General features: G+C 43.7%; 1 protein-coding gene across 21 annotated transcripts in view; it reads right to left on the reverse strand.

Moving 5' to 3' along the window:
* LOC135911558 (uncharacterized) overlaps window positions 1-23,340 on the reverse strand; it is a 412,939-nt gene that overhangs the window by 139,452 nt on the left and 250,147 nt on the right. For all 21 annotated transcript variants that reach the window (XM_070528859.1, XM_070528854.1, XM_070528861.1 and 18 more), the window contains 4 exons: window positions 21,199-21,427; window positions 12,601-12,846; window positions 12,463-12,538; window positions 4,982-5,188 (listed from right to left, as the gene is read on the reverse strand). In XM_070528859.1, coding sequence (XP_070384960.1) covers window positions 4,982-5,188; window positions 12,463-12,538; window positions 12,601-12,846; window positions 21,199-21,427 — 758 coding nt within the window. The remainder of the gene's footprint in view (window positions 1-4,981; window positions 5,189-12,462; window positions 12,539-12,600; window positions 12,847-21,198; window positions 21,428-23,340) is intronic.

Genomic DNA, 23,340 nt, shown 5'->3' on the forward strand with positions numbered 1-23,340 from the left:
ATATATATATATATATATATAGAATGCATGGCGCGTAGTGCCCTCTACAGTGCATGCGTGCTCGTGTGCGCTCTAGTCTGGCCATGCTACATGGTGCAGGCAGGCTTTGTCCTGCAGAGATAGTACACAAATCTAAATTGCGCATTTTGAACATTAACAATAGCTCAATATGAAGTGATGTTTGCCAAGGTGTTTAGCCAGCAGTGGTCGAAAGCAACATTGGCCGGGAGTGAGTGTGAGCTGGCATGCGTACCTTGTAGATACTAACTGCCATTCATCGTGAGGTATGGCACGCGTAGCATACATGGGATCTGGGCTTAACCATTTGAGGGTCAATTTTTTTCGCCATATGCAACTGCCCAGGGTTGATTTTATTTTATTGCAGATTACAATCCTTCTTAGGGACTTATTTCGCAAAACATTTACCGTAATTTTTCTAGGGTGACTGTAAAGTGAGAAAAAATATATTGCGCTGCTATTTATGTACTCTTCATTCATGAATAACAACAATAAAAAAGGAAATAAACTTATAAGAATTAAAAATTTGATACATTTTTATAGTTCAAGGCTTTGAAAATGCGCACACGAGAATATTTCGCAGTCAATGTTCCTGCTCTTACACTAATATGTACATCCATAGCATAATCGAACTGTGTAGGTGCGCACACTCAAGAAAACTGTGTGGTTATGCGCCCGTCAAAAAAGCAAAACGTGTGACAAACTTCCGCTAATCTTCATCTTATCGCCAACCAGAGGCAATTAGTTTTCAAGAGTCTCAAAAAAAAAAAAAAGCAATGGAAATGCATGCACAGCAGCCTCCTTCCTATGTGCACCCCTATGACACTAAACGAGCGAGAAACAAGCGGTCGCCCTTTGAGCGATTAGTAACGAGATAGCCATCGGTTTTGCAAGTGCAAGCCGAAATCGCCCACGGAACAAAACCCAAACTGCCGCGCGCGCACCAATGCGCAAGCGGTAGTATATATACGCACGGGAGCGAACTAGCACTAAAACAAACCATGCAACGAAAACTGAGTGAGGGAGGAGCGCGAAAAAAATTCCCTGTATTCCCACATAGTGGCAGCCTATGACAGAAAAGAAAAAGTTAGGAAATTGGCGTGCTTTTTAAACGTACAGACGGTGCCATAAATATATGTCATTGAAACAAGTTGACTGTTACAAACTAATCAAAATTAGCGAGACCCAATAACTATGCCACCCAATAAGCATTGTGGCCAAAGTTCCATTCCTACATGGGCAGGTGCAGCCGAGTGTGAGCAGACGATAGTTGGCTTCTTCCAGATACGCATAATTTTTATAGAAATTGAAAATGCAGATTTTTGCTCACTTAATCCTGTTTAGTTAACTGCATCAATTAATATACACAGTAACAGTAGGAATGAGCGCACTAATCCAAACACCCTCAGTGACTGATGTCAGCTATTGGCCTATAGCAGCCGTGTATGGGAATCCTGCATATGACAACATATGCAAGGCGGTGCCAGTTTCGAAATGGGTAAGGAGAAGGCTTCTGTTTGAAAAGAGGGTGTTCGTCAAAAAGATAACTTCGCACTCCGATTGAAAACTCCACCTGCCACGCATGACTGTAGTATTAGGCTGAGATGTTCACAGCAGTGTATGCTATTTGCTGAATGTGTTCTTTCCCAAAGCCTGAAGGGTGGTTCAGGACCTCTTTAAAGGGACACTAAAGGCAAATATTAAGTCTAGCTAAAGTGATAGATTAGTGCTTGGGAATCTCTAAGGCATCAATATTATTGCGAACAGAGCCTTAATAATTGAGAAATTAAGGTAAATGCAGGACATGGTTAGAGACTCCAACAGGACACTCAAGTACTTGCCTGAAGATGAAAGCACTCCTCAGTTAAATTCTGTCACTAGTACTTAACCATTCATTACAAAAAACATCCTTGTATTATAAAATGAAGTAAAATGCTACTTGGCCAGTTCTATTTCATCTTTTAGAAAAAAGAACTCATTGAAATTACCCTTGACAATGACATGGGCGGTCAAATGGTTTCATTTTCGCTTTACTCCGCACCGCCCACATTTTCAATTTCAATAGTTTCGTTATCGCGTAGTGCTAAGCTGGTTTGCTGGCTCGCGAAACTCACACAAACTGCAAGTAGCAGAGAATTGAACTTCCATGTGATGTCGCGGGATGCCCGAACAGACTACGCCACTTGACCAAAAAGCAGCTGCAGCGGCGAATCTACCGCTCTATCTTGGCTCGGTACCGCAGTCTGTCGAGCACCGTTTTACACTTCAACGGCAGCAAAGCGTGGTGATGGCGTATGCAACGTCACCACTCCCCCGGTTGGGTGGCGGGAGATTTGAATTACGAAAAAGGCATTTGGACTTGCAATTTTCTCATAAACTACATCTTTTCTTGGCTCAAAACAAGCGTTGCGAGGTTTTTGGAATGATATTTGACAGTCCACGTTGACTTAGTATTTGCCTTTAGTGTCCCTTTAAAAGTTATCATTTTGCAGCCACTAACATAGTGACATTGTACTACTAATTGTGCCGTACACTGTGGATGCCTCAGTGGTGTGCTTATTTATAAGCAACATGCACTAAACAGCAATGTTTATAGTAGTACACAGGGTGTCTACCAAGTTGACATTTTCAAATTCCCTGGGTTTTCCAGGTTTTCCCTCAGCGACACAGAACTTTATTTTATGTCAACACAGGCTGGGGAACACCACGTCGCCCGATGCTGTCACTCTCAAGTAAGCATATTAAGAAAAAAAAAAAAAACCCTAATCCAGTTTGAATAGTAAGGAGTAACGTTTATTTTATTCAAAATAGAAAACTGAAGGGAGGAGGATAAACTTAAATTATGGGGTTTTACGTGCCAAAACCACTTTCTGATTATGAGGCACGCCGTAGTGGAGGACTCCGGAAATTTTGACCACCTGGGGTTCTTCAACATGCACCTAAATCTAAGTACCACGGGTGTTTTCCCATTTCCCCCTCACCGAAATGTGGCCGCCGTGGCCGGAATTCGATCCTGCGACCTCGTGCTCAGCAGGCGAACACCATAGCCACTGAGCGACCATGGCGGGTAGGGATGGGGATAGTAAAATGCACAGCAAATATCTTCGAAAAAGGAAAATGGTAAAAGCCATTGCAAATCGAGTTGAACATTTTCAAGTACGAATAAAAAGAGATGCATACAGAAGCAAATATTCTCGAAAATGAGCTATTTCTATCAAGTGATAGCAAGATCACTGGTATTAGGCCTGAACTTTGTCACAAGTGAGATTTTTCTTAGCAGCAGGAAAGTCAACTTCATCTATGCTCACATACTCTCGACCCACGCATAATGCCTCTGTCTTGTGTTTTACTGCTTTCAAGAGTTTATTTTGGTTTGGATGAGGGTCACCTGCATCTTTCCATCAGTCAACACTTTGCTTTTTGAGCTCAAGCTCCTTCAAAGTAGAGGCCGCACAGTTCCTTTCCTGATCATTCCTGAATGCGACGGTCATTTCTTTTCTTGTCCTCGTTCCGCCGCACATTTGCCCCACAGACCATGTGAAGCACCCTCTTGATCAGTTGTACAATGAACATGCAATTTTTTTGGACTCCCCAGGGGCTACGAAAACACTCGAAAAATCAAATCGGGCAGTCCGAAAAAATGGATGCATGTCTTTTACTGCCCTTAAGGGCTCAAATCTTTACAGGCACGTCCGAAAAGACTCTGTACACCTATTAGGCAGGTGCTCGTACTGCGACAGGAGACTATGGGTGCACGCGTGTATAATTATGCACTACGTACTTTGTCCCTTGAAATGTGCCCCTTCCCATGCTTGTTAAGCTTCACTGCAATACTTTATGTATGCTTCACCGCATAACATTCCTGTGCTGAGGCGAAGCTGTCATTCGGGAACCGGTATTATGCAACGCGCCATGCTTTCTAAGCTTCGAAGCCAATCGCGAGGATTACAAAGGCGGAGTCAGTGCCATTACTGACAGTGGCGAATTCTTTCAATGAAAAACACGGCACCAAATGGCAAGAACCTTAATAGCGAATGTCGAAGCAGCCAAACCTCGCGTTGCCGTGGTGGTGGCTACGGCTGCCAGCGAATCTGCGTACAAGAGCGCTGGTTCAAGGTGGCAAGATAATCAAAACGGCGGTGTTCGCTTTGATTAATGCTGTTTCGGACCTGCGGTCGTGGCAAAGGATCCGGAAAATTGGACAGCTCTGTTCTTGCATCTGAAATTACAAACGTTTTTATATATTTACTCTATGGGGCACATGTTGGTGCTGCGAAGCCATCCAAATTATAGGGCATTTCCCTAAAATGGGGTGTCCAGAAAATCAGTCGTTCACTGTACACTGGCAACTCCTCCAGCCGATGACACGGCGTCAAATACAATTCATTACAATTCCTCATTTTTACTCAAGCCAGCACTAGGGCGACTTTCGTTCCCTTTCAATAAAATGACAGCTAATTTTCCCTGATTAAAGCACAAATTCCCTGAGTTTTCCCCAAGTTTTTCCAGACTATTTAAAATCCCTGAGAATTCCCAGTTTTCCCAGTTGGTAGACACCCTGAGTACACTGGTTTCCCTTCTGGAATTTCAGAAAAATTTACCTCGGGCAAGGGCCATGCATTGTTGTCGTACCACATGCATAACAGAATAGCATAATACAGCACAAATGTCTTTTCAATGAAACCCTAAGTGTACCGCATGGAGGTTTCTCTCATAGTAACATGCAAAAATTTGTTCATAATCATCTCACTGTAGGTCCTGACATCAGCTACAGTGCTAATACTTGCTTTTAAGCAGCAGGGCTTGAACAGCCTTCTAAGGCAGCTATTAGCACTTCCAAGCTGTTTGCAACTGAACGAAAATTATAACATGAATAAATGAAGAGCATGTCCTCACTGTCTTATCAGTCACATATTTGCTTACAAAGCCCTCTCACAGAAGAAGTGAAGCAGCATAGGCTGACCTGTGGCACGGCCTCCAGCCCTCTTCATCCAGAGTCGGAGCATTAACAGTGCTTGCTGAGCCAGGTCACTGGGGCATTCCGTACGAATGGATGCCACATCTTGCTCTGGCACATCTAACTGTGCTGCCAATGCTGGCCAGTCTGACCCCAGCTCTCGCGCAATGTCAGAGAGTCGCAGATCTGCACGGTGGATCAGCTCAGGCTTGGCTGCATTGTGTAAGCATCAATAATTCAAAGCAAATTCAATAAGCAAAACTGCACCTCTTTCTTCAGTGTTACAAGTCATTTCAGAAAACAAAACCAATGTGAACAAGCAAGTAGCCTTGTTGGCTGACACAGAAGCAATATTAAGCATTATTCTTTAACATATAGAGTAAATCTGCTGCCAGAAAACTTTAGAACAGAGCTATGTAGCTGGTCAATTAAGCTACCTATGAAATGATTAATGTGTTCAACTCTCCACAGAAGTTTTTGAGATTGGACATAGCCAACTGGAGATGGGGGTATTTTTGACAATCAAAAGTAGGTATGCTCCAGCTGAGCCTACATGTATCCAATGTAGACATTTTGCAGGAGTACTGACACAAACATCTTGTGTCTTCTATGTTTTTTTTTGCTTTAGTAAGTGTGAACTCTGTAATTATGGTATCAATCCTCAATTTCTCAAGAGCAAAATAAATGTAATTAATTAAATAATCTTTTGATGGGACCAGTACCAAATGAATGATTTCAGACGTGAAGCATGAGGCTGGTTACATCATGGAAATTGGACATAGTGGCCACACAACACAACAAACCACTCATGCACATGCCAGTCAGTCCGATGCAGTAGTTGAAGGCCACACAATGACGATGTCGCAAAAAGCCAACAGCACACCACCAATCAGCCCTCCTTGATATTTATCTGCAAGTGTTAATATGCCCCACTGAAAGGTTCCTCGCGGCAGGCATTTTGCTTGCAGTACAACCGGCATATAAGCACAGAGAAGTTGTGCTGGTTGAGCTGCAAGAAAAAGCAATATCAACCAACTCATCCAACTCTACACCTTGCTACAGCCTAGGCAGTGTTACAATCGGCCAGCAGGGGTAATGACCTTCTAGCCTCTCGTGCACAACTGCAACAAATCACTCTGTGAAGCTAACAACGCGTTTCCTTGCACAAACCTGCGGCGACAAGACGAGATGCGTTTGGTGGATCGAGTGTTGCTTCATGGTTCACTGTCGCCATTACTGACAATGGGAGCACGAAACTCCTGGAAAAGGGCGTTCTACGGCACTTCCTCACGGACTCCGGTAACCGCTATGGTCATTTGACAGATGCTCCAGCTAATTGCTGGGTCATCCCAGAAACCAAGATGCACTAGCTGGAGTCAAGCGTGACAATCCCCGTCCACGAAGCTCTCCTCCTTTCTGTGTGTTCAATGAACAAAGGTGCAGGAGTGATTGTGTGCACCTTCCCTTTCAACGCGGGTCCTTCGACAACTTTGGACGCTTCGAATGGACAAAGCTAGGACGGCACATTTCCCTGGCCTGGGATATAGGGAGAGCAAAGGGGATTTAAGCGTACTTTTTTGGCTCCAGTACTCCTCGTTCTCGATGAGAACATGTTCCTCCCTTCAACAATGTCTTTAGCACGGATGAGTTGGGACGACAGCATGGGCCAGCTACCCCTTTTGACATGCCCGAGCCCAACTCTTCAACTGGCTGGCAGCGGTGAGACTGACTTTGCAAGGCGGTGCTGTGTTTGCCGTGAGTGCTTGGTTTTTGCTTTGACTCTCTAGGCTTCATTTTGTGGTTCTTCTGTTTAGAACAGTATGGAAGCTGGATTGTTGGTTGTTAGCTAGGTTGTGTTTACCTAGTTGTATTTAGCCAGCAGGACCAAGGAAGTAAAATAGTAATCGTGGACTTCAGGACACTGCTGAGAGACGAATTGTTGGTTGTAGGTGAGGAACTGGGCCTGTAAGTACACAAGATAATGATGAAATCGGAAATATTAAACCTGATTTCCGAACAGGCCAGTGAGGAGGACATCAGAATTGGGTTAGAACATTTTAGGAAAAAAGATGGAACGGGACAGTGAGGAATGCGAAAAAGACTGCAAGTTAAGGAAAAATTCAACTCGACCTTGAAAGTAAACATTTGGAGTTGTCTTGAGCGAGCGAAAGTGCTCTGGAACATTCAAGTGAGGCAGAATCATACTGCACGAACAGGCTATTAAAGCCATTTGATGTCAGGAACGACATAGGGTTGTTCTTAGGAAATTTTGAAAGGACTTGCGAGAAGGTGAACTTCGCTCCGAGTGCATGGCCACAGCCGTTGCTGTCTATGTTACCATGTGAAGCTGCTGAAGCAATCGCCAGACTCAGTGCACAAGATGCATATGATAATGCAAAGGTTAAGGCTAGCCTTTTGAATAAGTACCACCTTTCAGGCGAAGCTTTTCAGCAAAGGTTTTGAAGCACAGGCAAGGTTAGCAAGGAATATCTGGAGTTTGCATATGGCTTAAAGGTAAACCTAGTCGAGTGGTTGAAAAGCACGGAATCGTACGAGAGCAGAGACATCATTATTGAATGCATGTGTTTAGAGCAGTTCTACAAAAGCATCCCACAATCTGTGAAGCTGTGGATGCAAGACAGAGGAAGCATAAACACTGTGGAAAGGGCAGCCGAATTAGCTGAAGAGTACGCAACAAGTAGAAAGCTGAGTGCCAAGGACGGGAGTTGAAATGATCGAAATGGACCGTGGGAACAATATTCGTTCAAAAAGGAATCGCAGACAAAATGAGCAGAGCATGCAGGCCCAGAGAAAAAGGATGTCAGAAAAGAGTGAAGAGAGGTCAAATGGTGAAACCGTCCATAAAGAGCAGAAAGGGAATTCGAATCTTTTAGACCGATCTGCTGCTATAAGTGCCACAAACTCAGACATATCACTGCGAACTGCAGGAAGCCCAGCATAGTTTTTTCATAAGTGGACAAAAAAGACAAGAACATGTAACTTTTATGCCCATATCTTCACAACCTGCATATTAATGAAAAACCATACCAGGTACTGTGATACAGTGCTGCCTACATGGACATTGTCTGTCTTACGTGACGGCAGATGGCTTCACCGGAGAAGTAGCATGGATTAAACAGGTTGTGGAAGAACACAGTGTGTGTCAGCCAATGGCGAAAGTCAAAATAAGTGAGCTGTTCGGGGAGCTCGTGACTGAGGCTGCAGTTTCCAAATTCTTGTCGCTGCATTTTTTTTAATCAGTTGGAACTGTTACTGCGTGAGAAGGGGCTGAAACTTGGAGAGGGTGCAGTACAGGCGTTGACGTGATCCTAAGCTCTTCAAATCGTGTCACTTTCATCTGAAAATGGAAAAGCCGCTCTAGCGCAAGTAGCAAAAGAGGTAGCCTCGGCACCAGAAACCAAGCTAGACTCGAGGGATGAAAAAGCGGTTGAAGAAATACTTCCTGCTGACCATCTCAACAAGGGTGTATCACAAGGCATGAGTCAAAGTTCACGCATGCAGGAAGAGCCAGCTGACGCTCTCGCAAGCGAGACAGGGTCGTTGCTATCACCAGCCTCAAAAGAAATTTAATCGGCTCTTACATGTGGACAGAGTCAATGACAGCCAAGCAAAAGAGTGACGTCAGCCTAGCTAAATTAGATGTAACAGCTAAAGAAGGCACTATTAGGTGCAACTTGACAATGCACGAGAAAGGAGGCTTGCTATATCAGCACTACAGAGACCGAAAGGGCAGGATTCTGGATCAGTTAGTCGTACTAAGTACAGGGAAGACCTTTTGGGTCTCTGTCATGGAAATGACTGGTCTGGCCACCGAGGCTTAAACAAATCGAAAGAAAGATTGCTTATGGAATACTACTGGCCTGGCTCTTTCAAAGACGTAGAAAACTTTGCGAGATCATGCGACACCTGCCAGCACTAGGGTAAACCGGGAGAAACATGAAAAGATCCTTTAAAGGTATTGCCCTTAATATCAGAGCTTTCCAGATGACTTGTGACAGACACAGTAAGGCCTCTACCAAAGACAAAGTCAGGTAACAGGTACCCATTTACCATGCTGTGTCCGACTACAAAGTTTCCAGAGGCAACCCCTCTGAAAGAACTCAGCTTCACTGAAGTAGTAGACAAGCTTTTAACAGTATTCGCTCGAGTCAGGTTTCCAGCAGAAATTCATGCAGATCAAGGGTCAGTATTCACCAGCTCACTCACTACCGAATTCTTACAAAAGTGCGGGGTAAAGTTAATACGCAGTTCCGTCTATCACCCTCAGTCAAATAGCGTAGAGAGGTGGCATTCAGCGCTTTATGAGTTTTGAGGGCACTCTGTTACGAGCACAAGGAGGACTGGGAGAATTGTCTTCTGGCTTCCTTGTTTGCTTTGCAAACGGTTTCTCATGAGGATACAGAGTTCTTGCCAGCAGAACTAGTATATGGGAGGACACTCCATTCCCCACAGAGAATGTTGAGAGATGTGGGAGGAAAGAGGAGAGAGTCAAACAGTGGTAGAGTATGTGATAAATCTGTTGGCAACACAATAACTAGTCGAAAAGAACATGGGTGTGGCACAAAAGAACGCCAAGCTCTATTACGACAGGAATGCGAGGCTTCGAACGTTTAATGTTGGGGAACAGGTAGTGATCCTCAGACCTTCAAGAAAGAACAAGCTTGAAGTTCACTGGGACAGACCCGTTAAAGTGTTGCAGAAACTTTCAGATGCTAACTATGTGCAGAAAGTGCCAGGTCGCAGGAAGGAGGTGAGAATATACCACTGCAATTTCACGAAGCCGTACTTGGAGCAGAGCAGAGTGATTAACCTTGCCATCAAAGAGCTGGATGACATTAATACTGAGTTTAATGAGTGCAAGGCGACCTCAAACTCTTAAATCAGCCTGGAAGAAGTTGGAAAACACTCAGTAAGCACGGACGCTCTTAAACCCGAGCAGTTATATGAGCTAAATGGGCTGCTAGGGGAATATTTCGACAGATTCAGCAATCGGTCAGGTATAACCGAACTAATAATGCACGAAATAGTACTAACATCAACTGAACCCGTAAAATTAAAGCCTTACAGGGTGTCTCCACGACAGAGAGAAATTGTGGAGGCAGAGATACAGCGCATGTTAGAGTTGGGAGTTATTGAGCCTGCTGAGAGTGGCTACACATCACCCCTAATACTTATGGAAGCCCCTAATAAGGACCCTCGTTCGTGTGTTGACTACAGGAAGTTAAATGCCATCACCAGAGATCAGCTGTACCCAACACCCAACATTTAGAAACGAATCGAAAGTCAGCGCTGCTAAATACATTTCGACTCTAGCTCTTGTGCAGGCATACTAGCAAGTTCCCCTTTCAGAAAGTGCCAGCTGCTAAGCCACATTTACTATCTCACCTGTAGGCACTTTTCGCCCTCTCATTCTTAGCTTCAGGCTGAAAAACATGCCGTTTAGCTTCTCTAATTTGATTAATATTGTCCTAAAAAGACTTGCAGGACTGCGCATTGCAATAACTTGATGTCGCAATTTTTTCTGACAGCTGGAAACAGCTTATATCGCACCTCGAGCAGGTGTTCTCGCAGTTGAAGGAAGCAGGCTTAACGATGAAGGTGGAGAAATGTAAGTTTGGCTGCTCGCAGATTACTTATCTGGGTCATGTTGTCAGCCAGGGCACAAGACAGCTGGCGGAGCTGAAAACAGCTACAATTGGAGATTTTTCACAGCTGCGGACGAAGTCAGACATTCGTTCATTTTTGGGAATTGTTGAGTACTATCAACGGTACAGTCCGAATTATTCACAAATAGCAAGTCCTTTTAATGGACGCACTCAGAAAGGGAGCACAGAGTGACATGCACTGGGATAAGAACAAAGAGAACGTTTTCCAAGGTTTGAAAACGTTATTAGTTTCTCATCCTGTGCTTCGTGAGCCAAACTATGCAAAGAAATTCATAGTTCAGTCCGACGCAAGCAACAGGGGAATGGGTGTGGTACTTAGTCAGGTCGACAATGATAATGAGAAACATCCTATTTTCTATGCCAGCCATAAACTAACTATAAGAGAGGAAGCCTGTAGTGCTTCAGAGAAAGAATGTGCCTTTTTGGCTTTGGCAGCCCAGAAGTTGTTGTGTTACTTGAACGGAGCAAGATTCATCTTCGAGACTGACCACTGCCCTCTGACAAGGCTCAATCAAATGTCACAAAAAAATTGCCATTAGTTCCGATGGAGCCTCACCCTCCAATAGTACAACTTTTCTGTTAGATATAAGAAGGGAAAATTACATAGCAATGCGGATGGCATGAGCAAGCTCATTTGAAACTCGTTCTGCATTTAGAGATCCAGACTAATACTTGTTTTTTTATTATTATTATTTTGTAAAGCCAAGACAATTCCCTTTCATTTAGCAGAACTCCATCCATGATTGCCAACTTTGTCGACACAAAATTCCTTTGAAATTTGCATAGCGAAATGCAGTATTTGCCGTTTCTGCACTCATGTTTTCTTTGAAGTCTGGTGGGTCTAAAGCAAGATCCAAGATACTTCATCGCTGTGCAGAGCCGTGTTGTGAGATGGTTTGCTTTGCTGCTGCCTGTCATTGTGAGATGTTTTGGGGTGTATGTGAGCATTTCGCAGCTGGTTGCTGCAAGCCATATCATCCTCCTTGGAACCAGGCATTCTCATCAGCACTGGCCAGTCGAGATTTTCCAGGTCACGGAGGAGCTGTTACGATCGGCCAGCGGGAGTGGTGACCTTCTAGCCTCTCCTGCACCACTGCGACGAATCACTTCATGAAGCTACTAACAATGCGTCCCCTCAGACAGACCTGCGGCGACAACAAGGCGAGTCCTCTTTTGGCGAATCGAGTTTTGTTTGATGGTTCACTGTCGCCATCACCGACAACGGGAGCAAGAAAGTCCTGGAAAAGAGCATTCTATGGCATTTCCTCACGGACTCCGGTAACCACCACGGTTGTTTGACAGCCACTCCACCTAATTGCTGGGTCATCCCCGGAACCAAGACACGCCAGCTTGAGTCAAGGGTGACAATCCCTGTCTGCGAAGCTCCCCTCCTTTCTGTGTGTTCAGTGAACAAAGGTGCCCGAGTGATTGTGTGCACCCTCACCCACAACGCGGGTCCTGCGACGACTTTGGACGCTGTGATTAGACGAAGGTGGGACGGTAGATTTCCCTGGCCTAAGGATCTAGGGAGGTCAGAAGGGATTTAAGCCGACTTTTTCGGCTCCTCAGTGTACTTCAATTCTATCATGCTAGACTGATGAGGCATAATGTTCTCTACTCCTCATATTGTAAATAAACCCAGTACTCCTCGTTCTCAATGAGAACATGTTCCTACCTTCAACAACATCCTTAGCGTGGATGAGTTGGATGATGGTACAGGTATACTGCTGATGCACAGCTGAAAGACTTTTCTATACAGTGATAAGCAAGCTCACAAAGAAGAAAAATGTATGTTCCTACCTAGGCCTGTCTCCTCAACAAAGCCATACTTCTTCTCCAGTGTAACCAGCTCCGAAAGGTTCTGTGAGGCTTCATACTGCATTACAAAGCAGTCAGGAAGTTAAGCACACAAAGTCTCCTGCAAACAAGAAATCTTACCTCTGGTAAGGCAATGTTGAGATTGCAGAGAGGTGCCTGAGGGGGTTCTGTGGAACGAGCAGCCCGCGGCTGACGCATGAACGCAAGCCGTCCAAGAGGCTCCTGGTGAGGATCCTTAACACGGACAGAAAATGGAAGTCGGTTCTCTCGGAAGGCCTGGAACTGGAGCTGCAGCTGCTCGCCCGACTTAGTCACAGGAACTAAATTGCCTCCAAACTCTAAGTACTGACTTTTCTTCTCCAGCACCTAGAGCAGAAACAGAGCACAACATCAGCTGCAAAGTCCAGAAGATTTCACGCACAGAGCACCTGTTGTGAAGCTATAGTTCACATGTTTTCTAAGGTTTCATTAGCAAAAAGCCAGTTCAATATTCTTTGGAGCTAACAAAACACTGATGTAGTGTATTTTCATTCCCTCAATGTTATGATTGCAAAAAAAAATTTAGTGTAGAAGAATAACAGGGGTAACAAGAAGCTACACGAGGAGTTTTTCTTGGCATCATGGATTACCAGCTCATCCAATGACAAGCATTAGGACAAGTTTCACTATTACATCAGCAAACTTATAGCTATTATGACAGCAGTGAATACTGAGCACCACTTCACTGTGTAAAAATACAAAAAGAAACTTACTGCATTTACACAACAGTTTAATGTGCACATAATGGCCAGAAAAGAGAAAAAAGAACCATGGCTTATTTTTGCACACAAATTGAAGTGTTGCTGTAGGTTGGGCAGTTTTTCGCAGAACCTTGTAGTAATTGATACATAGCTTGTAGTAACGCACCAGATGACCTACTGTATTTACTCGCATAATGATTGCACCCCTGAATTTTGTTGTCAAAATTCGATTTTTTCTCTTTCCCGTGTAATGATCGCACCCAGAACTTGTCGTAGAGATATGTCGTGTGCCAAGTCTAGCTAATGATCACGCTTGAAGACGTACCAAGCAGTCTGCATGCACCAAACATTTTTAAGCAGATGCTCCATTTCATTCCTTTCATCACTTTCTGCACTGGCATGAAAAAAAAAAGCTACAACCAAACTTACCTTGGCTTTATTATTTGTAGACTTCATAATGGTTTTGGTCAACAACAACAAAACAGGTGCCTTTCGATACTCGTCTGCACTCGTGGGCACGCAAAAAATCGTGAGCAACAATGATAGGGGTCACGTTTACATTGATACATTAGCAGTGTACCCTATTCATATGCCAACGCTTGTAACCCAGCTAAGATATTCACCCACCCTTAGCGGAAACACGCCGTATAAGGATAGTAGTGAAGACAAATGCCGCAGCTTGCCCACCATCTGTTTCTGTCACTGGCAGCTAAGTGCGCCCACCTCTGTTTTTGTCGCCTCAAAGTGTACATGGCCACGTTATTGTCGCAAACTTGCCGATATTTACGATATTATTCATTACTGATAGAGAAAAAACTGTTTCAATGCGCGTAATGTACTCACGAGAAGAAAAAGAAATCAAGTTCGGCGCATTCGGCTTGCTCCGCCGGCCACCATTATTGTTTTGGTGTCCCGCACTGTTCAGCGGCAGCCGCTTGCTTGTTGACCTGTTGTCATTTCGCAGCAAACGCGGGATGAAAAAAAAAAAATTTTTTTTCTTTTCGTGGGAAATTTAACTCGCATAATGATCGCACCCCTGAATTTGCATCAATTTTTTTGACAAAAAAGTGCTATCATTAGGCGTGCAAAAATGGTAAATATCATATAGGACACAGTGCCGTATCCTGTCCATGTTGTCATGTCCCTTTACCTTCTCCATTTTTCTAACATAAAGCAGTGCAGTAAAACCTCATTTATGGCTCCCAAGACCAGCAAAGGACATGTAATTTTGGGGGTGTCAAGCTATTGAAAAACTTAGTGAGAAAATGTTTGTCGCAAGGCTCAGATACGCTACTAAAGGACTAGCATATCACCAACAGTCTCATCCAAACAGTCAACTGATAAGCACCAACAATATAGGAGAGGGTAAAAACAGCTGCCACAAAAGACTGGCACTAGTTGTTACGCTGCATCCACATTAGTAAGGAAACTAATCATGAATTTTGTGCACAATGGTTCAATCACAAGGCATGAGAACAAACCAATGCAGCTAATGACACAGAGAGCTGGCAAGTGCTGCATTATCCATGAAAGCATGTATCTCGGAATCGAGCTACTACATGCAAAAGCTGCTATTTAGCACCTTGAATTGGTTTACATTGTATTATGTAGGAAAAGTTGTCATCTGGCTATATCACAATGTTGCCAATTGTAATGTCAGCACGTTTGTGCATCTCCCATGCTTGCTTCATTGCTGGAACACCATGCATGACACACACAATAATGTCCTAATTTGGAATTAGCCACTGTGCATCAAATTGGTCCCAAATTAATGAGTATCTTACACCACACATCTCTATACATGTTTGACAGAATCATTCTATGAATTTGAATTACAGTCTAGCCCACATATAACGGCCCCACTTAAGGCGAACTTTCACTTAAAACGAACGAGAACCATGCCACCGTCAAAATATACATCATTTTAATGGCATAACGTCGCCCGTATAACGAACACTTCTGAGCCCTGCCGACCAGTTACAGTGAACGCACGGCGTATACCCGGCGCCACAATGCGAAATAACGATGACCTCCGACCCCTTTACGTACGTGGTCGGTCCGCTTTCCAAAGTTTCTTCGCAGGCGAACTATCCGTTTCGTGCCCCGCTACCCTCTCCTCGCCGCCACGCGCTGCCCACGGGTGTCGGCTCATGGCTTCCAAGGTCGCCCTCTTGCCCTTCCTCGCAACTCCACTCCCATCCACTCACTCTTTCTTGCAACTTCTTCGCTGTCTTGGTGGTCGCGCTACTGCACCAGCTAAAGTTCATAAGTTTCGTTTTCTGGCCATTACCGCGAAGCATGGAGGAAGGAAAAAAAAAAGCGAAGCAGGCCTCTCCACACTAGACTCCACACTAGTCTCTATGATTTCCTCACTTCCACGCTTCGTTCTAGTTGGGTGGGCCTGAGTTGTATTCAGGACGGCGGATGGGAATGCCGTGCCTGCAGCGGTCACAGAACAAAAAGCACTGGACGTGGCAACGAAGCGAGTGATTTTGACGGAACTGTCTCAAGGTGCTAAAAACTGCGAGTTGGTCAAGAAGTACAAAGTGTTGATATCAACCATCTCAATGATTCTAAAGATTAAGGAAAAGATTGTCAGCTCTGACGCCGACTCAACGAACAGAAAGGCCGGACTTCTGAAGCTGGCCTGCTCCATAAAGGCATGCAAAGGAATCAGTCTTTCTGTGTTCTTCAGCGCCCTGACTCACAAGGAACTATGCCCTCTTCGGGCTATTGTTTCTGAAAATGGAACCTGCCAACGGCAAGTAGGAGTGTTCCTGCAAAACGTTTTTGTGCCTCCTCAACATCAATGACCCCTTCCTCATAAAGACAGGTACTGTCTCCACCTTTCTCCGTGAAGAATGCCCAAAGGCTGTCCAAGCCTTTGGGCTCAAGAAGATGTATGCATCGAAGTTGGCCATTGCATTGACAAATACAATGTTCTTAAGTTTCAGAATGCATGTGGTATCAATGCCAACAGGTTTTTAAAGCTCTTAAAGGGACACTAAAGGCAAATATTAAGTCAAGCTAAAGTGATAGATTAGTGCTTGGGATTCCTCTCTCATGCAAGCATTTCTACATCTGTCAAACACTCAAACAAGGTTCAAAAATAAGCTGGAGATGGTCAATTATTACTGCACTGCAATGAATGCGGCTGCAAGCTGCCTTTTAAAGATGTGACTTATTTGTCAAAATACCGTGATGACTGCGCACGTCTTATTTCCAAAGCCTTCCAGATTCATAATAGCGGCGAAGCAAGTGTAAGCCTCCCCTCCATTTCTCTCCTTGCGAAGGAGATAGCCTTTCTATCTCATGGATTGCAATTCATTGCCCCTGCGCATGCTGAAGTTGTGTTGCTTTTGTGCTTTGAGATATTGGTAGAAGAGTATAAATAAGCTGGCTAAAAGAATAAAGGCACTTGGTTGTTAGTCAGCGCTGTGGTCTGTGTCCTTCTCTGCGTCCTGTTGTTCAGCGCTGTTTACTGCTTCGAACAGAAGGCACCTGCAGACGGCCACCTATGCAGACATAGAAGACGCATTGCTTAAGTGGTTTGGCGACGCATGGGCTCGCAACATTCCGATAAGTTGACCAATTATGCTGGGCAAAGCCAAAAGCCCGACTTCTGCCCAGGCAATTGCTGGCTACATCGGTTCAAATTACAGCATGGGATTGTTTTTAAATCGATTGTCGGTGAGGCAGTTTGTAAGAAACCGAGCCATTATTGCAAGCTACGCGGAGCAGGATGTTTATAACACCGACAAAACTGCGTTATTTAATCAGATGCTGCCGAGCAAGATGCACGCCATGAAGGGCAACTCATGTGCTGGCGGCAAGCACAGTAAAGTGCACGTTACAGTACTTCTGTGCAGTAATAAGATGGCAGCGGCCGGCGTGTGCCCTTTGTAATCAGAAAATCAAAGAAGTCGCATTGCTTTTGGAGCTATGTACCCATGCGCTACATGCACAATACTAAGGCGTGGATGACGCGCAATTTATTTGCAGAGTGGCTGGGCAAGTTTGACCGCGACATGCAGAGGCAACGCAGAGGCGTGCTGCTCGTACTTGACAGCTGCTCAGCGTACAACGTGCGAACTTCTCTGACGGCAGTTACTCTACTTTTCCTGCCGCCCAATAACACTTTGAAAGCGCAGGTGCTTCAGTTGGGCATAATACATCGTATAGATGCCGCATTGTGGAGCGCTTGCTCATCGATGTTGACTGCCCGGCCGCCAACTTGCCGCTTCAAGTTTCATTGCATTCAGCCGCTGAAATGGTGAAGGTGGCCTGGGCGGAGATGACGGCCACTTGCATGGGGAACTGTTTCCGCAAGGCTGGCTTCATTGACGCAGTGCCTGATGCCGAGCCTGTTGTTTTGGAACATTATCAGTCCAGCGGCGATTTGGGGCAGCGCGTCATCGACTTCGACATGGGGGGCCACGACATTGGTTGGGATTACTTTATTTCTGCTGATGAAGACACTGATATTGCGGAACAGTGCATGGACGAGGGCATCATTTGTGAAGTGCTGGCAGAGAGTGACGCGGAGGAATCAGACGATGACGAAACTTCGGAGCCAGCACCTATAAGCGCACCTGTAGCAATGGGCTACATAGAGGGCCTCAGGCAACTTGCTTATGGCAAGGGCCTCGGCGAAGAGCACACTTCTGCTTTAAATAAACTGGAGACCGCCCTCATCGGATCTGCACTGCGAAAAGGTGTGAGTGAAAGTCTGCGAGGTCGAGACGAAATATGGTGGCTTTGCGAGTGACGCCTTCCCGCGCGAGCAAAGGGAAAAAGGGGGAGAGGAGGGAGCTTGTGGAAATGCGATCAAGCGCGCCGCAAGGGAGCGGAGTAGGGGTAAGTTGGAGCGGTCTCGATGTAGCTTTTTCTAGTAACATTTTCTAATTGATCTTTAGAAAAAACTCACTGATGTTGCCCTTGACAACAACGCAAATAGTCAAAAGATTTCGTTTTCTCCTCTCTGCGCCGCCCGCGCTTTTGTGTTTCAGTAGTTTCGTTATCACGTAGTGCAGCACTGGTTTTACTGGCTGATGAAACTCGCACGAAGTGCAAGACGAAGAGAATGCCACGTCCATGTGATGTCGTGAGATTCCCAAACGGTCCACGCCACATGACCAAGAGCAGCTGCAGTGGCAAATTCTTGGCTCAGTTTCTTCATGGCCACACGTTTGCATTTTGCATAGAAAACTGCAGTGCCGTCTGTCAGGCACTGTTTTAATCACCGACAGCAGCAAAGGGCGGTGTTGGCATATGCAACGTCACCACTCCCCATTCGGAGGCGACCGATTTGAATTGCACTAAGATATGTGGACCCTTCAGACGCAATTATCTCGTACTCTAAGTCTTTTCTTAGCACAAAACAGGCACTGCGAGGTTTCTGGAATGGTATTTTAACAGTCCGCATCAACTTCATATTTGCCTTTAGTGTTCCTTTAAGAAAAGTAATGCCATGCTTATAATCTGCTCCACTGGTTAAAAAATCATGTATCCATATCATGAAATTCTGCAGTTCACTATGCTTGTTATGGCCAGTTATCCTGGGCATGTTGCTACTCTTGTCTGTGGTAAATTGATTGGGTGTAAAAAAATGGTAGGCTGAGCCCTTAAGTCTTCCAAAAGATGACCATTAAAATTAAGTTGTTACACAAGTTGGCATACTTGAGTCTTCCGTTAAATATTATTAATTGAACTGCTGCCTACCTTCGGGAGAGGCGGCAATATGTACATGTTTTAAATCACTCTTCAGAACTTTTGCATGTTACTTCTGACGTGCGCCAGGGAAGTGTTTTGGGACTGTTACTGTTCTTGATTTATATGAATGCCTTGACAGACTTGATTCATGGTGGTGTCTGCATTCAACTGTTCGTGGATGACTGCATTGTTTTTAAGGAAATCAGTAATCCAAATGATCATGCAATATTACAAGAAAGCCTACAAGTCATTGGAGACTGGTGTATCAGATGAGACATAAAATTAGGTACAGAAAAAAATTTACTTTTGCCTGTTACGAGAAAGAAAATACCTAGCACATTTACGTACTCAATCAGTGTAACATACAGGAAGCAAATAAATGCAAGTATCTCAGTATCATTTTAAATAACAAACTTACCTGGTCATCACATATATCGGCTATATGTACTTCGGCAGTACGAAAATTGTGGTTTCTCAAAAGGAAACTTAAAAGTGCGCCTCCTAACGTTAAACTTATAGCTTATAACACATGCGTTCGAGCTACGCTCGAATATGCCTCCACTGCATGGGACCCCCCTAACAAAAATGATATTCGAGAGTTAGAGTGTGTGCAAAGAAAAGCAGTGCGCTTCATATTCAAGAAGTACAAAATGACTGACTCACCCTCCTTACTTATGCAGCAACTAAACATCCCATCTTTACAATCCCGCAGAAAAGTCAATAGGCTGGTTTTTCTTCAAAACTGTCTTGCAGGAAACATAAAAGTAAATATACCAAATAGCGTGCATCCTCACTCAACTAGGAAAACTAAACACGGCCATAGCAGGACACTTGCCCCAATATTCACAAGGACTAATTCATATACTAGATACAGCTTTTTTTCTTAAAACATAGTCGGACTGGAATGCTCTACCCCACACTGTTTTTTATTCAAATTATTTTGTACACAACTTAGAACACCTGTATTATGATTGTAATTAGTGTCCCATGCCTCGCATTACCTATCTTTTTTTTTTTCATTTCTTATTGTTGCTTGATTGTTGCTTATGAATTTGTTTACTACTTGTAAACCACTCTTGCATGGACCACACAGTGGTCTACAGTATAAATAAATAAATAAATGAATGAATGAATGAATGAATGAATAAATAAATAAATAAATAAATAAATAAGGTTCACCATAGATGCATAGAACAGAGATTTCCCGATGGCATCTATGGATGGTGACATGGTTGTTTTGTGGTCAAGTTGCATTGTAACAGGCAATTTTAAGCAAGCAAGGAGTGCTGGCATTAATGGGGAAGCCCATGGCCAACTTGATGGCTTTATGTAGCAGTGCAGAGAATTTGTTTTCCCACTGCTGTGTGACTCAGGTGTATGGTAGATAATATCGAAGGTGGGCTACTAATACGATGTCGCAAAGTCTCAACACATGCATTTTTTAGCCCACAAGAGGAAGTAGAAATGCGACGGACCTTGCTTTAAGCGGTGATTAACAGTGGTATAGCCACCATCATCTCAATGAATGTGGAGCCCCAAGAGGCAAATAACTTTAGGCTATAGTAAGGGTGGCTGTTATGTGTGAGCTTTATAAGACATGGTTGCCATCACTGGCTTTGGACTAGCAGTAGTTCCAATTTGGCAGATCAACCTCTCACGCCAATCTGGGTCGTAGTACAATGGGTACTGTCTTGAGTGTGCAGAGTATCCTGAATGTGCCCTGCCGAGTCGGAATTTATAAAGCACTCATTAATTACTCATCCCCACAATAGTGCTATTAAGTTGTGGCAGGCTTCAAATCAAATCAGTTGATTTAAATGATCCATCTCTGGCTTAGGAAACTTATCAGAGGTGAGTTCTGCCCATGCAGTTATTTCTTTCCCTGACTTCACTAGAAGCCACTAAGAAACGAAAATATGCAGGACAATAAGGAAAACTTCACCTAGATGCTGCTGATGCAAGCAACTTGCACACAAAAATGGGCCACATGTGCACATCACTCACACAACAAAAGAATGGACTTTTGCCTGCAAGTCTTGCATGTTACAATCAAGCAAATTACACTTCTTTTTCCTGGCCATGAAAATGAGTGCACATTACAAATGAATATGCACAATGCTACATTCAAGTAGCTATGGGATGTGCTGTTACAGTTAAGTAAAACAGTTGGAATGGCACCCGTAATGTCTTTGCCATTTTACATCTCTCATCTGTTGTTCTGTGCAGTCACCCACTGGCCCATCTGTAATGCACACCAAGCCCTTACCTCAACATCACGACTTTTGGCCACCTCAGTGAAGTGCTCTTGACTTTCTAATGTTTTGTCCTCCTTGTCATCTGTCATGCAGAAAACACGAAGCTGGGCTTCCATTGGGTCTAGACGCTTCGCAAAAACCACAAACTTCGCCATAAATGGTACGTGCATTGCTTCTGCATAAAGCTCCGTTGCAAACTTGGTCGCTTCACTCACTTGCCGGCAGTCCATCAGCCAGAACCTGAGTGACAAATCAGCAAGATACCATCACAAAGATGAAAAATATTCATGCTTTGTGATACAGAAGATAATCTGCCTTAAAGTTTTACCACTCTGGCAAACTGTATTGCTCAGCCACAGCAAATCTATTTCAATTAACAATAAAGTTGAAAATGAGACAGTAGTAACCTAGCTTTTTAGACACCAGACATAAAAAAAAAATATTGTGCACTACGCTGAAAGGATTCTTTGCTTAAAGTGTAATTATGCTTTATTTCACCATTTGGAGACGTGATCTTCCATCAGCACCGTAAGTATGAGATGCGTTTTGAACAGACATCGATCTGTTAAAATAGTTAAGGCACTGTAGCTGCACTCCCACAATTTCAAAAGCCCTGTCTCTGGGCTTGTTGCTATGAAAGTGATAGTGAAAACGCATTTCCCATCAGTGTAACCATTGTAAACCATTGTTGTGGTTACTTTTCCAAAGTAAACACTGTAAGCTTTTAACTATAGTGGCAGGTCTCAGCAGTGTCATAAGCTCTCTAAATGTTGCCAGGATTCTTCTCACCAGGTGTCCTTCAACACTCAGCTTAGACTCCTTGGTGCAAGATAGAGACTACATACCCAAAGTTGGTCCCTTAAAAGTACCTGGCACAATCCTTGAACAACAAAAAGTGAAGCTGTTGTATATACTGCAGTTTAATGTTTCCGAAGATTAAAATGGCTTATAAATTGCTTGCCCATAATGAAAGCTATAATTTTCTTTTGTACAACGAATTTTTCAGCATAGAACATGTCACTTTCTAGGAAACCTTGCTGGCCTGGTTAATAAGTGAAAACCGCATGGAATGTATCTTGGCTGTAATTTTGGAGGCTTTTCAAACTTTTCGACATGCCTCTTTCACACTGTAATTCTCATGCCTGAAACACAGCAGAAATGCATTTGACGTTGCTGTCACTTAAAGCAGAAATAATGAACAATGCCCTTTCCCTGCAGTAGTGGTGTGACTATTGCGTGGTACAAAATATATGCACCAAGCAACGCACACCAAAAATGTCAAATGCTTTTTATGCAGTTGCCACTTTGTTTTCAGAATTTATAGCAAAACTTCTTTCATATCTATGTACCGCTGAGCCATTTCATTGAATATATTCCATTAACAAATTTGCCACGTATATATATTTAGGCTTAGCAACACCTCAGGCTTACAGTGAAGCCCATACATTATTTACATCTATGTAGTGCTTGCAAGGCATTATGGTCAGTTGGATGAAAGTTGCACAGTTATGCTATGGGAGTAAAATTCTCATCTTTTAAAGCTTTAATCAGATCCATAATGAAGTATCCCAAACTAATGTGGGTTGTATACCTTTAACAATGAGCCCTGAAACTGACAGCATACATAGACCGGTAGTAATGTTCCCATACATAAATTTCACTGTTGGGGTTCCCCCACAAACTCTAAGTATCACATTTGTTTTCATTAGAATCGCAAACCAAAGCTGAAGGATTAAAATTGATCTTGCTGATTACACATGGACATGTTAAAAGAGAACAACTGTTTAAATGTCCACCCAACTATATTTACTTCATATATAGGTAGGGTTCAGCATTTCCAATCTGTATTTCCCCAAAAATCCGCACACTTTTTATTTCTACGCCATCGTGTGCGTGCGTGCGTGTGCATGAATACGTGGTTCAAGAATATTCTTGATGCTAAAACGAGCTGTATATATTGCGCATCCTGCTCTTCAACACTACTGTTGTATCTAATACAAAGAATAACAAGATTTTTGAGAAGCATTCTAGCAAAGTCACAATACCAGACAGCAATATGACTGTGCAGATATTAGGAGTTAGTGCATATGGTATTCAAATACAAATAGAATGACACCTTATTCATAACATTATGCGGGTACTACGAACCAACA

Source organism: Dermacentor albipictus, chromosome 1, assembly GCF_038994185.2.
Source record: "Dermacentor albipictus isolate Rhodes 1998 colony chromosome 1, USDA_Dalb.pri_finalv2, whole genome shotgun sequence".
Classification (NCBI taxonomy): domain Eukaryota; kingdom Metazoa; phylum Arthropoda; class Arachnida; order Ixodida; family Ixodidae; genus Dermacentor; species Dermacentor albipictus.